The sequence below is a fragment of the Mytilus edulis genome, chromosome 11 (assembly GCF_963676685.1).
Source record: "Mytilus edulis chromosome 11, xbMytEdul2.2, whole genome shotgun sequence".
NCBI classification, from domain to species: Eukaryota; Metazoa; Mollusca; class Bivalvia; order Mytilida; family Mytilidae; genus Mytilus; species Mytilus edulis.
In genome coordinates this window covers 70,409,203-70,426,378 of record NC_092354.1, presented here as the reverse complement: position 1 = coordinate 70,426,378, position 17,176 = coordinate 70,409,203, and the positions used below count along the sequence as shown (strand labels likewise).

General features: G+C 31.8%; 1 protein-coding gene across 1 annotated transcript; it reads right to left on the bottom strand.

The window, feature by feature from the left end:
* Positions 1–15,570: 15,570 nt before the first annotated feature.
* Positions 15,571–16,911, bottom strand: LOC139494550 (uncharacterized). Its single transcript, XM_071282711.1, has one exon. It carries the CDS (start codon positions 16,909–16,911, stop codon positions 15,571–15,573), a length of 1,341 nt encoding a protein of 446 aa, XP_071138812.1.
* Positions 16,912–17,176: the final 265 nt, after the last annotated feature.

The window sequence follows — 17,176 nt, the reverse complement described above, 5'->3', positions numbered from 1 at the left end:
TCTGATGTGTGGAAAAAATACATAAACTATGCTAAATTAAGGCAACAGTAGTATAACTATTTATACCACTGGGTCGATGCCCCTGCTGGTGGACGTTTCGTCCCCGAGGGTATCACCAGCCCAGAAGTCAACACTTCAGTGTTGACATGAATGTCAATAACGTGGTCATTTTTATAAATTTTCTGTTTACAAAAGTTTGAACTTTTCGAAAAACTAAGAATTTTCTTATCCCAGGCATAGATTACCTTAGCCGTATTTGGCACAGCTTTTTGGAATTTTGGATCCTCAATGCTCTTCAACTTTGTACTTGTTTGGCTTTATAAATATTTTGATATGAGCATCACTGATGAGTCCTATGTAGACGAAACGCGCGTCTGGTGTACTAAATTATAATCCTGGTACCTTTGATAACTATATACCGCCGTTCGAAACTCATAAATCGATAAGAAAAACAAATCCGGGTTACAAGCTAAAACTGAGGAAAACGCATTAAATATAAGAGGAGAACAACGACACAACATTAAAATGCAACACACACAGAACCGAACTAAGCATTAGACAAAATCCGATGAGAATAACAAACATAACATCAAAACTATCATTTTACTTTACACAAATGAGGAAATGTATATTGCAACAACCTACCCGATTCCTTTTTATCTGTTGTTACCTTTCTTTCACACGTATGGTTTCCTACAAGACGAATCAGTTATACATGCTCATTAACGTTGATGTTATTTTCCGATAATCAAATATCACTACCGGATTTTAAAGTTGTACATGTTGTATGGACAAAAATGATAGACATTGTTGACTATATCTATAATTATATTCTTTTGTGTTAGCGATGGACTAAATGAAAGGTTCACTTTTGGAAGATATGGCCTTATACTTCAGATGTTTAATAAATATTAAAACGGCCATTGTTTGGTTACTATATGGTTCTTAGAGCTTTGTGAAAAAAAACTTTTCCCCGTAAGAATACACAATAAGCTCAAGAGTAAGAGATTTTCTTAAATGTTATCATAATTCGAAAACTTTGAGCAAATTTTGGTGCTGAAGATTTTAGGAGAATCCTTGGCTACGTACGATCCAAAATGGTTGTTCTGAATCGCTAGACCTTCACAAAAAGACAACTTTTTAAAATGGGAAATTAAAAATTGTCTCAATCATAAATTTCTTCAAGATTTCATAGAAACCATGGAGAACATTCAAGTTGTGTAGAAATAAAACAAAAATGAATAAAATTACTCTACCCCCTTAATAAGCTATCCAATTTATATCTATCAAAACGTAGGACACAAGCATAAAGGTTTTGTCCATGTGCATTTTCTTCCTCGGGCTTAATAGATTTGCGGAAATAAAGTTAATATCGAATATTTGATTTTTTTTGTTTCTCGATAAATATGAATATTTAAAGGCTATAATTATTATAGTCTGGAAAATGTAAGCATAGAAACAACTTACCAAAGCAAAAAGCCGAATAGCATAAATCAACATAAGGCAGTTTATACACATAAAAACCACTACATTTCTTTATCTCAATGTGAAAGGTAGCAATACAAGTATCTGTTTGTTTAAATCCGCGAACGCATGCTGTGGAATTCACAGTTTCTCCGACACTGACTGGATATGTCCCTATAGAATTATGATTAAAACCAGACAAATAGAGAGTATAACATACTTTAAAAGAATTTATCTACTCTCTTCAAGTAAAAGTTCACAACAGTTACATAAAAAAAGGTTTTGACATTTAAAAAAATAGATTATGCATTGAACAGTTTGTCGATATCAAAACAATGATAAAAAATATACAGTTTAATCGAGTTTTTGTGGATTGGGTATCGTTTGGTATGATGGTTTCGATTTAACAAGAATTGACCGTTATGGTAGTTTTGTATTTCACTTAATCCTTAAAGTCATAAGAAACCTCAAATTAAAAAAAAGCATATGTTTTTGATAACTCAATGGGTAGTTTTCATTATAAAACTTATGTACATATACTATCTTTGAAGACAATTCTTTAATTTGTTCATATTTAGAAGAAGTTTACTTTATTTTAATTGCTTCCTTTTCAGGGAGCAATTTCCCGACATATTTTCTGTATGCAAAGTGACCTCAGTGTGACCCATCTTGTAAAAATCCGGTGATCGCAATACACATGGATGTCCTTAAAACAGACTATTATTTGATTTAACATGTTAAACATGTGCTCAATATACATGCTTTTTGTTGTTTGTTGACAAACAGGTGACAATCGTTAAACTTCGGCTTCAAACACGAACTTAATTACCTGCCATCTTTTCACAACAACACTGACCGATTGAAAAAAAAATTGACGATTATACGAAATTTATGCGAAAAAAATTGATTAAATCGTGCACAGAAGACTTAGTTTATGATGTTTGTATGCATTGGTTCAAGAATGGGAATAACATTATTTTTCACCGGTCACTCGTTTCATATGACTTTGATATAACATATATATATGATGATACAACAAATAGTATTTAGTATTTCTTTTCTTCTGAATATTCTTATGAGAGTCACATGTATTTAAATTCAAAATATCTGAAGTAAAATTGATTAATTTAAGAAATTGATTGTTTCGTCTGTGTACTTTGATTTTGAATTTGGGTTTTATTTGTCTTATAAGCAATCATACAACTCCTCTTTTTATTTCTAGTCATAAGGTCAACCACGTGATCCGTATTGTAAATTGACTGCATCATAATGTCATGTTTTTCTCTCATATACTCATCATTGTAAATAAAGGCAACAGTAGTATACCCTTTTATACGCGTCTGGCGTATACTAAATTTATTCCTGGTAACTATGATGAGATTATTTTATAGCCATGTGAAATATAACATTAAAATGACAACTCAACACCACAGGACTACAATATAAATAAATTGGAGAACACAATCGACAAAGAAACACACGAACAACAGCCAACAAATTAAAAATTTTCATACGCCAGAAGTGCATTTTGTCCACACAAGATCTACTAGTGAAGTCCAGATACAAAAGTTTGAAAGCCGAAACGCACAAAGTCGAACAGCATCGAGGACCAAAAGATCAAAAAAGTTGTGCCATGTTAACAACATAAACATTAACAACGATGAATGTGTTGTTTGTATAACTTATATTTGTATGTGTAGTGTATACCTATTGTTACACGTATGTGTCTGAGTGATCACTTAAGAGTTTTTGGCGTTGTTGCTAAACGTTTACCTATAATTGTATCTATATTCTAAACATATTTGATTGTGTAAATTATCATTTTTATTTTTAGGTAACAGTTGCATTTCTTATATTCCGTAAAGTGTGTGTCATTATAGTTTTGTTTTGCTCATATCTAATATAAATTGAATTTTGTAATCAAATTACCATTTATCCAAATTGTTGATCCTGTTCCACATGCCATAATACCTGGACATGTGGTGGGAATTTTCAAATGTTCTCCATTATAAACTGCACTATACCATCCAGGATCAAATCCATTTCTGTCACAAATTAGATTAGAATTTATTGACCGTATGCAATTCGTCCCCCTGTTAACTACATCATTTATTTGTTTTGATGCTAGACACGGGTCTGTGGACGTTACAACTAAAACGAATACATTAAACAAAATATACTGCAATTTAATTAACCATTTTGTTTTATTCATAATGTTCGAACCTATATGTAAGAATCTATTCAATCGTTTTCCAACCCGATCTTGACCCTACACAAATATTTTTGTCACAAGTTCAATTGTTGAATAAAAAGATAAGCTACTATCATTTGACAAGCGTTTACTGACATTCATATAAAAAGTAACTATGGAGTAAGTCAGAACTTTCCTTACATTTTCTTAATTTCGCCTATTATAAAACTGTACTTACTAAATAATATTTCCTTGACCCTCGGCGTCCTTCCGTCCCCGATATACACATCGGAAAAGGTTGTATCTCTAATTATCAAAGTTGTTCTTGTCATATATAGTTGTAACTGAAATTTCTTCAGGGATCTAAACCTTCTTAAATTTGTTATTCATTACAGATTTTAACCTTCAATGCGTCCGATAGTTTTTTTTTTTTTTTTTTAAAGATATCACTTGATTTCATAAACGTTTATATTTTTCTATCTATATTTTTTTTAAAGATTGCTCCTTGGAAATTTATTTTAGAGGCTTGATGAAAAAAGGTAGGACCAATATCTTCTGTTTTAGTTTCACTCCGTCAAGATACATATAAATCCAATGCTGTTGGATACTGAATATCAAAGAGACTAGACTGTCTCTCGTGGAGAGTTATCTCACTAGCAATCATACAATGATTATTGTGAAATAGATTCAGGAAGACCCTGACTCGACTTTATGATTATTACGTTAATTATACATTATACACGAAACTACATATATTGAAAAACCCTTGTTATAACAAGATTGGATACGCATTAAATTGGAATATTCATTATATTAACGGTTTTTTTTCAAAAGTGCACTGTCAATTGTTTTTAAATTAATCTGAACAGCTTTGATAAATAAAAATAACTTACCGTGCAAAATACAAAGAAATGTAATTGTATACAACATGACCCTGCGTTTTGCTGTGTTTACTGAAGGCATATTTAGGAATAATAGTTTAACAATTGAATAAATATTATTTAAATCATATATTCAAATGATAGGTTTGAATTATTGTTCACACTTATGCAATAAATAAGTTTGCCAAATTATATTTAAATTTGAGCACGATACCAATACGATAAAGTAAGTAAGTAAGTAAATCGTTTATTAAAGTGTCACATATTGATTGACATAAATATAAGCAACATTATATAAAATTATACATATAAAACAATCAATATCCAGCCATAAAAACGACTTATGAGACACTAAAAAGCTTAAAATTCTTTAAAAATTCAAATATATTCCGTAAAAAACATACAAGTCACAAAAAATAACCATTTAAATAAAAAAAATAAAAAAATCACTATATAAATAAGACATGCAAGTGCAACGCAAACATAAGCCAAGGCTTGCGCAAACATTAATCGTTAGATTTACTGCTTTGACATGATCAGGAAGCATTTATGTATAAGTTTTATGATATACCTATATATATTGTATAGTGAAGCAGTAAAACATAACGATCAATTTTATAACTTGTCTATTGACGAAAAATTTATATTTTTATTCAGAAACGAAGAACTATGTCAGGTAGTTGCTAAAACCTGCTATATTTTATGTAGAAGAACAATTTTTTAATTTGTATATAGCTGATGATGTATTTTAAATCTTAGATATGTGTAGTTTTAAAATTGTATAAATTTTGTATATAATTAATCTTTAATATTAGTCTCTCATAATTCTTAATAGAATGGCACTTGTATATGTTTTAGTATTTAAGCTAATGATATTTTACTGTTAGTTTTAATATACAATATGTTTTATAAATGTTATCCAATTTTTCATGTTATACGCAATGTTTTATATGTTAATTGGAATGTATAATGTTATACAAGTGGTGAGACTTTAATAAAATATTGAATCTGAATCTGAATCTATATCGACAATCACACTAGTTTGTACATAGTTTCCATGTTACCTGCAATGGTTTAAGATATTAATGAATTATCGATTATTGCATGGTTGATTAACAATCAGAGGCAAATATTTCAAATGTTTAGGGCGATGATATAGGAACGGAAATGACATAAGGATAGAAGAATAGAATGAGTTCATCACTGACGGTATACTCAAGCTTTTTAACCATGATAGATGTCTCATAAAAAAAGATTTAAAAACGATAATCATGGAATCTCAAAGTATATTTTATGGTAAACATATCTAATGTCTGGGTTTTCTTATGCAAATAATTATTTTTTCATTTTTTAAAGATAATAGAGTAATCAAATATGTAGGCCCATGTTTTGCGGATTATTGATTTTTGGCAAAATAAAAAAAAAAACCGGCACGTTTAACATTGTTGAATAATTCATTTATTTTTTTATTCTTTTTCGAAAAAAAAATGAGAATTTATGCATTAAATATCAATCTCTAACATTATTATGATTTTTATTACATGTAATAGTACTCCTTCTGGTCAAGAGTGGCATATTTTAAGTCCTAAGCAGTGTTAAGACGCACCCATTTTAACACTTATTTCAAAAAATATTATTTAAAATAATATATAGATTTCAGTATAAGAAAAACCCAAATAAATACACACACAAAAAAAACCATAGAGATTTATTGTTCATGAATGTTGAAAAATTGTTTCTTACAGTTACGAATTCATTTATTGACTCTAACATTCTTCTAAAAAAAACTTTATTACCCTTTCCCTGTTATGTCAACGTTTATTGGGACCAGTTGTTATACAATTTAACTTCTGATACCTTTGAGCAATATAACACGTAAATCCGTGATAATCTTATCACCTGTAAATACATTTACCTGTAAAAATCAAACCTTTTAGAGAAAAAAAACCAAATATACATATATCTATAGGTATATGAGAAAAAGGTATTTTACTGTGTAAACGATAGAGAAAACAAAACTTTTTTATATGTGGAACCTGGGACTATTATATTATACTAGTATAATAGTCCAAGGTGGAAATTTTGCAATTTATTCTTCAAGTAGCTTCAAAATTCGTGGATTGAAAATTGAAAAAAAAATTTCCTCTTGTATTGTGTCCATTCTGTTGCACGAATAGTACGATGCACTTTACTATCGCAAGGATGTCTCAAATTGTGAAGTCTAAAATTTAATTTTCCATCCACACAACATGTCTTAGAAAGAGTAACTATTGTTTCAAGGAATTAACTTGTATCCACTCTCTTGCAGGGTTTTCGTTTTTGTCAATTCGCAAAAACAAAACAGTAAAAGAAAAATTGATCGCCAATCGAAATCGATTTTACAATTGGCAACCATTTCCGGTTTTATTTAAAATTATCGAATTTACGACTCGTGTATCAAATTAACTTAGTCGAGGGGAACTATCATTGTCGAAACAATTTACCTTATCGACTGTTAATGCATTATCAAAGAAGTAAATATCATTGTCTGCGCGCGAGTCACATTAATTAGATCACCTATGATGGTCGACCGTAAAGTATACTTTACGCCGTACATCTATAATGGTCGACCGATAAACTATCATTTTCCCCGATAAATTGTGATTATCTATTAATGTGCTCCCGACGTTCCATATGTATTGACAATCACGAATTCACATTTATCAAAGGTATCATAAAATGTCTTTTGTAAGAAAAAATTAGAAAAAAAGCTTATGTTGTGGTCAGATTAAACTTTAATTTAATGATTCCCTTCATCAAAAGTCCATGCATCGAGTCAGTAATGCGACAATCTAATGCTATTTGTTTGTGAAAGCATTTCTGATTGCAGGACATCATTTATTTTGTTATATAATTTCAACTAAATACTTATAGTATGTATACGGAGTCTTCCGAATAAGCTTTTTTTGCATTAAAATTGTGTTTTTTTTCCGAAAATACTTATATGATGTGTACAGATCAATATATGATGTGTACATATATCATTATATGATGTGTATATATCATTATATGATGTGCAATTACCATTATATTATGTGCAAATATCTTTATATGATGTGGTTGTGTCATTTTATTATGTGCTTGTAATCTTATATGATGTGGTTTGGTTTACTTCATTATATGATGTCGAAACGTCATTATATGATGTGCTTTCACCGTCGTTATGGTCAATGAACATGATAACGATTAAATAATAAAATAATAATCTATTTTATTATTGTGTCACATATTGATTGACATACATATCATACAACAATATTAAAACATACATAGAACAATCAATACCCAGCCATATCATTTGGCTTATGAGACGCATTGCACAAAATATATATACATGTTCTTAAAAATCCAACGATACCTTGAAATACTGTATTTTTAAAACTAATAACTATGATTTTAGAGTATTTTCAACATGATGAATAAAACTTAAGTAAAAATATTGAAAAATGTTTCGTAAAAAATATATACTTTACATACATCTAAAACTTGACACATACATACATCTAAACCTTCACACATATATGTGAAAATATTTACATTAAGATATTGCGGGGGGAAAATCAACTGATATGCATAATTTAAATAAACTCATTGAATTAAAATAATTGTCCACTGTTAAAAATTTAAGTAAAAAATTTATGTCGCATGAAAATAGTTAAAAATTATGTAAATAATTTACGTCGCATAAAAAACTTATGAATACTTTTACATAAAAATGGCTGAATCTCGGAGCAATTCATGATTTGTATAAATTTTAAATCGTCATTCAAATTTTCAAAACTATTAATATGTTGTGAACATTCTGAGTAAAGGTCAAATCTTAAGTCATTATATAGACAACAGTTCAATAAAAAATGTTTCTCAGTTTCAACATTTTTGTCAGAGCAATAAACACATAAACGGTCTTCAACAGGTATTGGCGGCTTGGTGTATCTTCCAGTCTCGATGGCTAACGGGAGCGAGCCTGCACGAAACAGGGCCATTACACGTCGGTACGACCGTGGAATAATTTTTGACACATACGGTTCCACGGAACAGTTGCTTTTGTATTGCCTATATGTTCTAAGTTTATTTCCATTGTATTTTCCGCGATCGTTAAAGAGTTCTCTTTGCCATTCTGTATTATTTAAGATGTTAATTTGTTCAGTGACTTTTTTCATGGCTACTTTAGTACTTAATGATACATCACTAACAATGTTTCTAATTTCCAATAAGTTCACCATCTTGTTCACCTCCGTATTCCAACCTTTTCGTCGACGTGATATCCAACTCCAAATATTATATACAGTTCTACTTTGATCCATTCGTGTTAGTTTACACAGAAGCCGAACGCATGAAACACGCTGTTTATTCAAACATGATGTCCATCCTAAGTCGCCCATAGTAGAAATATTAGACGTATTTCTACCAACTGATAAAAAGTACTTACAGGCTTTATTTTGCACAGAGTTTATTACACTAAACGATTTTGTTCCCCAAATTCCACTTCCGTACATTAAGATAGGCTCCACCATTGAATTGTACAATTTTGTATAAACTTTATATGACATACCACCGGATGAAATAAAACGTCCAAAAACAGCCCCTAAAGCTCGGCTTGCTGATTTTGCTAGTTCCTTGGTATTTTTTGTAAATGTAAGGTGTTCGTCAAGCCAGATCCCAAGGTATTTATAAGAATCCGTTATTGTTAAATCATAATTACTACAAGTAAAATTAAAGTCTGAAATATCAAAAGATTGCGGTCTAAAGTGAACAACTTTAGTCTTTTCTGGGTTTATAGACAACTTCCAAGATGAGTACCAGTCTGTCAGGACATTAAGCATGCGCTGTAAACTTTGTTCGTCCGGTGCGATGAAGGCAATGTCATCAGCATAAAGCAAAATGCTTAATGTTCTTTCACTTAAAGACACTCCACAGTCAAGACTGTTGATACGGTCGGCTAAGTCATTTATATATACAGAGAATAATGTAGGCGAGATAATACATCCCTGTTTAACTCCAGATGACACATCAAACCACGGTGTTAGCATATTATTCACTCGAACCGTGCACTGAACATCTTCATATAATGATTTTATTGCATTTAAAAATTGGCCACGAATTCCCATAACTTGAAGCTTGTACCAAAGCAAATCCCGCCTTACAGTATCGAACGCTTTTTTCATATCCACGAAACATACGGCTGATTTTTCTGTCATTTAGAATTGAATATAATGCGAAAATGTGTTCTTCACAACTGCGTCCACGCCGAAATCCATTCTGCTCATCACAGAGACAGTCATTTTCTTCAAGCCATTTGCTTAGACGATTGTTAAGTACTGTACAGTATATTTTGCACGGTACGGATATTAAAGTTATGCCACGGTAATTCAGAGGACATCTGTCGTCGTTTGCTCCAGGTTTAAAATTGGATTTATAATCCCACTTGTCCACTCATTTGGTACCTGTCCGAGTTCAAAACAACCCTGAATAATTTTGTACAGCAATTCAATAGCGGCATCATTCTTTAAAACTTCGGCTGGTATATTATCAATCCCCGCAGCTTTCTTGTTTTTCGCATGCGCAACGGCTAGTAAAACTTCCTCTCGTGTAATTGCCTCATTTAACTTTGTTACATCTAAATTTAAATCAAAAGTGTCATTTGCTCGTTGGTTTTCTGTAGATTCACTTGTAAATAATGTATGAAAATCGTTTTTTCATTTGTTCAGAACGCCTTCTTTGTCCGTTTTCACGTTTCCATTTTCATCAACGACTGCCCATGGCACGCATGTTTTCCGTTCATTTACTATTCCGGTTTTGCCGATGGACCTCCAAAATTCATCTTTATTAAACGATTCCAGTTTCTGTTCCAGTTTGTATTGTTCGTCTTTCGCATATTTCCGTTTATATTTCCGATTTATTCTATTAAATGTTTTTCGAGCATCACAAAATTCTGTTTTGTACTTCTTTTTAACACTATTTGAACCTTGCCATTTTAACCATCTTTTTTTCAGCTTCACAAGCCTTGTTCCAATGATTCGTTAAATCAGCATTCCAATATGGTTTATATAAAGTTTTTTTACGTTGACTTATTCCGTTATTAAAAGATTTCTTCGGTAATTTGTTTTCCATTTCCCCGTGTATCAACATTTGAAATTCATCATACGCAGTTTGAACATTTTCAGTAATTCGAATTGAATTGTCAATATTCATGATAACTTCATTGACTTTTGTAACTATTTCATCTCTATTCATAAAATCGTTTGGTAGATTTGTCACTTTAAATTTCTTGTTTTGATCATCCGAGTTAATATCGTAATTTGTCGTATTAGAGTCATATTTACATCCGATAATTAAATCACAAAGTAACAGTGAATGATCTGGGATTTTTTCAGGCATGTAATTAATTTCATTTATACATTTGGACATCGTTAAAACACTAAAACTATGTACATATTCTATATCCTCGTATGGTACACACATATAATCAACGACAGAGCGTCCCGCGGGCGCAATATATGTGAATTCGTGGTCATTGAAGCGGCCATTCAACATTGCAAAATTTATGTCACATAGAAAATTTATAAATTTATCACCTTGATGATTTTCACAAAAATCTTCTACTACATTTCGTGGTCGTATTATATCGACGCCTTCAACATAATCACTGTTTTGACCAACTCTTGAATTCAAATCTCCACAGATTATTATTCGACCTAAATTTTGGTATTCATGAGCTTGTTGTAACAGATTTTGAAAACCCATATCCGAATCTAGCGCCCAACTTGACTCTGCTGGCGGCAAATAACATACAGCCACAATAATCGATATATCACAGAATTTTGATTTAAATTTTATCCACATAATTCCCTCAATTTCCGTATCTAAAAGTAGTACATTAAATGAATGTAGGACGTCTTTTTTCACAAGAACTCCAACCCCCGCAGATCCCCGGGTAGCATTTCTATGTAAATGTTTTCGATTTTGACCAAAGAAGGTATAGCTAGGAATATTCAATCTTTCATCACCACGTAAAAAAGTTTCAGTTAATGCCAAAACATCACACTCCGAATATTCAAGCACACACTTTCTAAATTTTGCATTGTCATTATCCTTGAGAGACCACTTCCTACAATTCCAGACACCAAGCCGCAAAATTGCTTTTTCACTAGGCGACTACCGGCAAACATATAATTATTTTGACTTCCGATTTCTTTAAGAACAGTTCTAACTGTGGCTTGGAAGTTACGTGTTTCCATTGGTAGATCATGTTCTACATACACCTTCTTATACTTTTCACTGTTTTTTAGGTTTTTCTTATGTTTCATAATTTGTTTTTTGTGTTCAAAGTCTTCAACCTCCACTATGACCAGTCCTGTCGATTTACCATAAGCTTCTTTTCTTTCTACTGACTTAAGAGAGATATGTGATAGGGCGAGACCATCTTTCAAAAGGGCTTGGACTTTGTTTGTTGTCACTTCTTTGTTTTCATTTTCTTCTGATTGTAAGTTTTTTATAACAAATCTATTTTTTTCGGTTAATATTTGACTTTTCACCCTTTGAGCTGTTTGCCTCTGCCAATGATTTCTCTAAATCACCGATTCTTGCTTGCATTATTTCAATGTCTGATTTTACCTCTAACTTCACCTCATCTATCTTGTCTTTTTATTTATTCTCAATGATTTCAGATATTTTCTCTGATAACTTTTGAGAAACCCTCTCCTCAAAATTTGTCTCTAGTTCATCAATTCTTCTTTCAAGTTTTTGACTAACGTTATTTAAATTCGATGATAACTGAAGTAACAATGTTTAATGATAACTGTCTACGTCATAACTGATTCCGATCTGATTCTGTTAACTATAAACCCGGCTCAAATATGTGTCTATCGCTAGCGAGAGTGAAATAATAGGGAAAATGAGGCAATGCAATTTAACAAAATCAACGTTTCAAATATTTAAGAGGGAGATTCAGATCAATTAATACAGTAGCTAATTGGAGAAATTTGCGGCTGTGGCGAAAATATGATAAAATATATTTTGAGGCTCTCTATAGCTTGCTATTTGGGTTAAGCAAAGGCTACGTGTTGAAGGTCGTACTTTGACCTATGATTGTTTACTCTTACAAATTATGACTTGGGTGGAGACTTTTCTCATTGGCTCTCATACCACATCTTCTTATTTCTATTCATTGCAAAATACACCATTGAACTCACAGTCAGTTTTACAAATATTTCATAACAATAGCTATAGAATTATATACTCATGTATAATGTTGTGTTACTCCTCCAAAACCATACAAAGTCGGAGATATTTGTGATATGACGTATTATACATGTAGTGTTTTGTATTTCCTTAATTTGTCTTTGAAACAATCTTTTTTTCCACAGAATAAGCCAAAATATCCAAATTCGGAGACCGCGTGCTTAGTTCACGTACTGCCCGCGAAATGCGAAATGATCAGGTTGGGTAATGTTCACATAATTGTATATACAGATTGTTTATTTTCAACTTATTTTAAATGCAGATTTTTTAATTGCTAATAAAATTCTGCAACTTGAGTATGTCAACAGATTTGGAGTGGCGTCAACGGTTTCTGATATACAGATTCCTGGTGAAGTGTTTTGGATTCTATTTTTCATCCGATTAGATGAGATTAGTTTCGTTTTGTACTCATTTTGATCCTTTTCGGTAATGTCAAAAGATTTTACGTAGTTCATATGGTTATTTAGTTAAAAGGGGGAAAAACACTGAAAATCGCACTTTGCCACACTTTTTCAATTTAGGGTATTTGATATTTTGATTTTCCAACAGAGATGAATATGCCCGTCTTTTGCAATATGTTCCTCGTTTTCGTCTCTTTAAAGTAAAAGAATTAAATGCATTAACCGTGTCCAAATCCTTACTATGTCCACCTTATTACTGTGTCCACACTCTTTGTTTCGCGATTTCGCTGGCATCCTCTAGTAATTATCATTCGGAATACTTTGCTTGCTTGTGACAATGATGTTCGACAAGGAGAAAACTTATCACCTTTTCTATTTTCTTTACTTTTGATTGACTAATAAAATTCTTAGTGAGTCAAAATATTACTGGATTTAACAGTACTATACCAGAAGATCTGGAAAGAGAATTAGAAATATATCTTATTTTTTTTAAATATATTGTGTCGAGTACTCGAAAACCAGTCCTGAAGAGGCTTTGTTCATACATGCGTTTGTCCTCCTGACTAAAGACTTTTGAAACCTCTCTCACTTGTTTTGTATATATTGTAAAGTTATTATTGTTATCTCTTTACTGATGTCATACATTGACTTTATAAGAATAAAGATATAGATTTAGAGGCCATAATTATCCTGGTATGGATGATTGATTTGATTTATTTGTTGATTGATTAATATTAAACACCACTTTCAACACTTTCATGCTATTTCGTGGCGGTGAGTTTATATTACTGGAGGAAGCCGAAGTTCCCAGAGAGACCACCCGACCTTCCTTTGGAAAACTGACAATTCTGGTCAATTAAGATAGAATGCAACCACCCGAAATTTTCACAACCCCGAAGAGGACCCCAAAAAGGCCCGCAATAGGTATACCGTGGAATGAAAACAATGCATTTATGTAAACATCAGTCCAATCATAGCAGATCATAGAAGTAAAATGAAATTTGAAACTTCGATGTTTCAATCAATGTGAGTTGGCATAGATTTGAAATATATATTTGTCACAAACGACAATCAATGTCACAAAAATCAGTCACTAGAGAGCAAACCAATAAAATTTTCACTTTTATTTATTATTTACCAAAATGAAGATGTAATGATTCTGTTTAGCTTGTCAGATTAGACGTAGTGTTGCCAATTTGTAGTTTTAACTTATGAATGTACGAAATTCTTTTAAAAGATTCGAATTCACAAAAAGCCTTTTTTAAATTCCTTCCTGAAGAGGGAACTACAATTACAACGTTACAGTAAGTGTTAACTTTCAAGAACTTACATATAGAATTTACGACTTTTTCAGGGATTTTTGATTCAATCCTTGTAAATGGGGTTCTTTTTTCGATTTTTTTTTCGTTCAAAATTATTTTGATTTGTATCATTTTATATATTGGCAGAAAATACATTCATATATATTAGGTTATAAAAGAGGGTTCTCCATGTCTCTTTTCTTTTTTGTTTGTTTGCGCCTTTACTCTTCACTTTGTTTTGATTTTTCTCTGTTCTGTAAATCCAATATTCTAGACTCTCAAGTATATCTTTGCACGGTGTTTCATCATACATTCCTGAACGAATATATTTTAAATGCGTCTTTGATATACTAGAAAAAGATTTACCTCGATCGGTTTTGTTTTTTATATATTTATTTATAAATAAAGACATTACTTCTTTTCCAAATATTCTCAGTTGTTTGTAATTATAACCAGTGTTAAAATCAGAAGATAAATTTCAAAATGGAAGAAGAGGTGATGAGAGGCACGGAGGGACCTGTTCTTCAGGACCTCGGGATTGGACTTACATTTTTGCGGTAATTCGGGATTTACTGGGGTATAAATGACTATTTATTCGGGGTCTTGGAAAGAGTCATTTATTGTTCCGGTAGTTCGAGAAGCACTATCCACTTGATAAAGAATTTAGACATACATTCCACTACAAAATACTAACTTTTGTAATACAACTTGGTCATATTAGAAATGTTTTTTTCTATTCCTAATATACCGTCTACCCATGTGTAAATTGTATAAAGTAAAATGCAAGAGACTTCGTTCCAGTTACACACAATTCAGAAATTGTCACACATGAAAACCACAAATCTCGAAAACCATTATAATACATATGTGCTAATACGTGTTCATTGCATTTTTCTTCACTTAAGATTACTGTGCAGGTTTCCGACAGCTAGAGATTGTGTCAAGATTTAAAAACCAATGGGATAATACTTTCGGAATTTTCGCCATGCAAATATACGTTTTTTATTTCCTTTGTATTATTTACAGATTATTTTTTTCTCTCAGTTTTTTTACTATTGTCGATTATAAACCAAAACACCAAGTTTATGTGAGACGTACAACTTTGTACAGTCTTTGTTAAAGCAGATATCGCTAAGGGTTCCATGCAAACAATCTTCCACCACTAAATCGCTAAATGTTCCATCCGGTCTTAGTCTACATACACCTTGATTTTGGACAACGACGTACACATAACCTTGATTATCTATTGCTATTCCATTTGGACTTTTGTTTTTTGATGGTTTATATGTGAACATATTTTTACCATCGATTCTCGTACAATACACGACTTCACTGTCACTGTGATAAATGTTTCCACTTTTATCTAAGACAATGTACATTGGTGTTAGTTTGTCATTCTTCATTTTAATGGATCGAATGAATCTGCCTTTGCTATCAAGAACGATTATGTTTCCTTTCGTGCCAATAAATATATTTTCATTTGAAGCAGCAACACCTTCACCTTCGCATTCCTTTAAGGATACTTCATTCATCAGTTCTTTAGTTTGAAAATCTATGAATTGCATGCAAGCTCCTAGAAATTTCATTATTATTCCTGTGTTTTTACATGGAAACAATGCAATTTGTCGTGGTTGATAGCTAAGATTCATTTGATACTTCAATTTTTCATTAATGTCATATACCAGTATTCTTTGATTAACAATCATACAAGACGACGTAAGGAAAAGTTCGTCTTTATAATTTACTGCTAATCCTCCAACAGTACCCGATACTGTTATAGCATCCTTCTGAATAAATGTCGGTAAATCTTGCCTATGTACCATCGGAATTTGCGACTGGCGCTTTTTCCTTTTGACAAATTTAGTGGAAATGGGAACTTCCGTTGTTTCAATGGTTCCAATAGATGTTATGTTTTTCTTCGGATATTTTGAATTCAATCTAATCGACGAATAAGTTGTCTTCTCTGTGATTGTACTAATTTTTTCTTCAAGTTTATTAAGATCAGTTTTGTGGACATGAACAGCAAGAAATGCTTGTTTTTCAGATCCATGTTTCTCCACTATATCAAACGTGTCCTTTTTGTCTTGTGTCATTTTGTTAATATCTTCTATTTTTTTCATCACCACCTTTGCGTTTGCAACTATTTTGTCTTTTTTCAACTTCAGGTCTTCAAGCAGCGAGTTTTCTAGAGATTCAATGTGACTTATTGCTTCTTCTTTCACTTTCCTAATTTCATCCTCAATCATCTGTGCTTCTTTTTCAACGCTTTTAATCAACGTCTGTCTGTCCTCTGTTATGGTAGGTATTGTTATTAAAACATGTTCTATGAGTTCGACAGCATCGATGAATGACTGAGAATTTTTAATGCCTTTAGATGCTATGTCAACTGACATAATTTTCTGACAAAAACGGTGTGATTCTACTTGACATTCCTTGCAACAAAGACTATCATGGTCGACACAGAAATACTCAAATAGCAAATTCTCGTGTTCTGAACAACGTTGGTCCGAGATATTTATATGCGTAGGCTTTATGTTAATATCTAAAAGTTCGTGACGGCGGGACATTTTCTGAACGCGATGGTGTTCTGCACAATTTAAACATAACGCTTCTTCACAAATGACACACCAATGTGTAGACTTGTTGTTATTGTCGCGT

Coding starts and splice junctions, on each gene's coding strand:
- LOC139494550 (XM_071282711.1), bottom strand. CDS start 16,911: ATGTCAGTTGACATAGCATCTAAAGGCATTAAAAATTCTCAGTCATTC.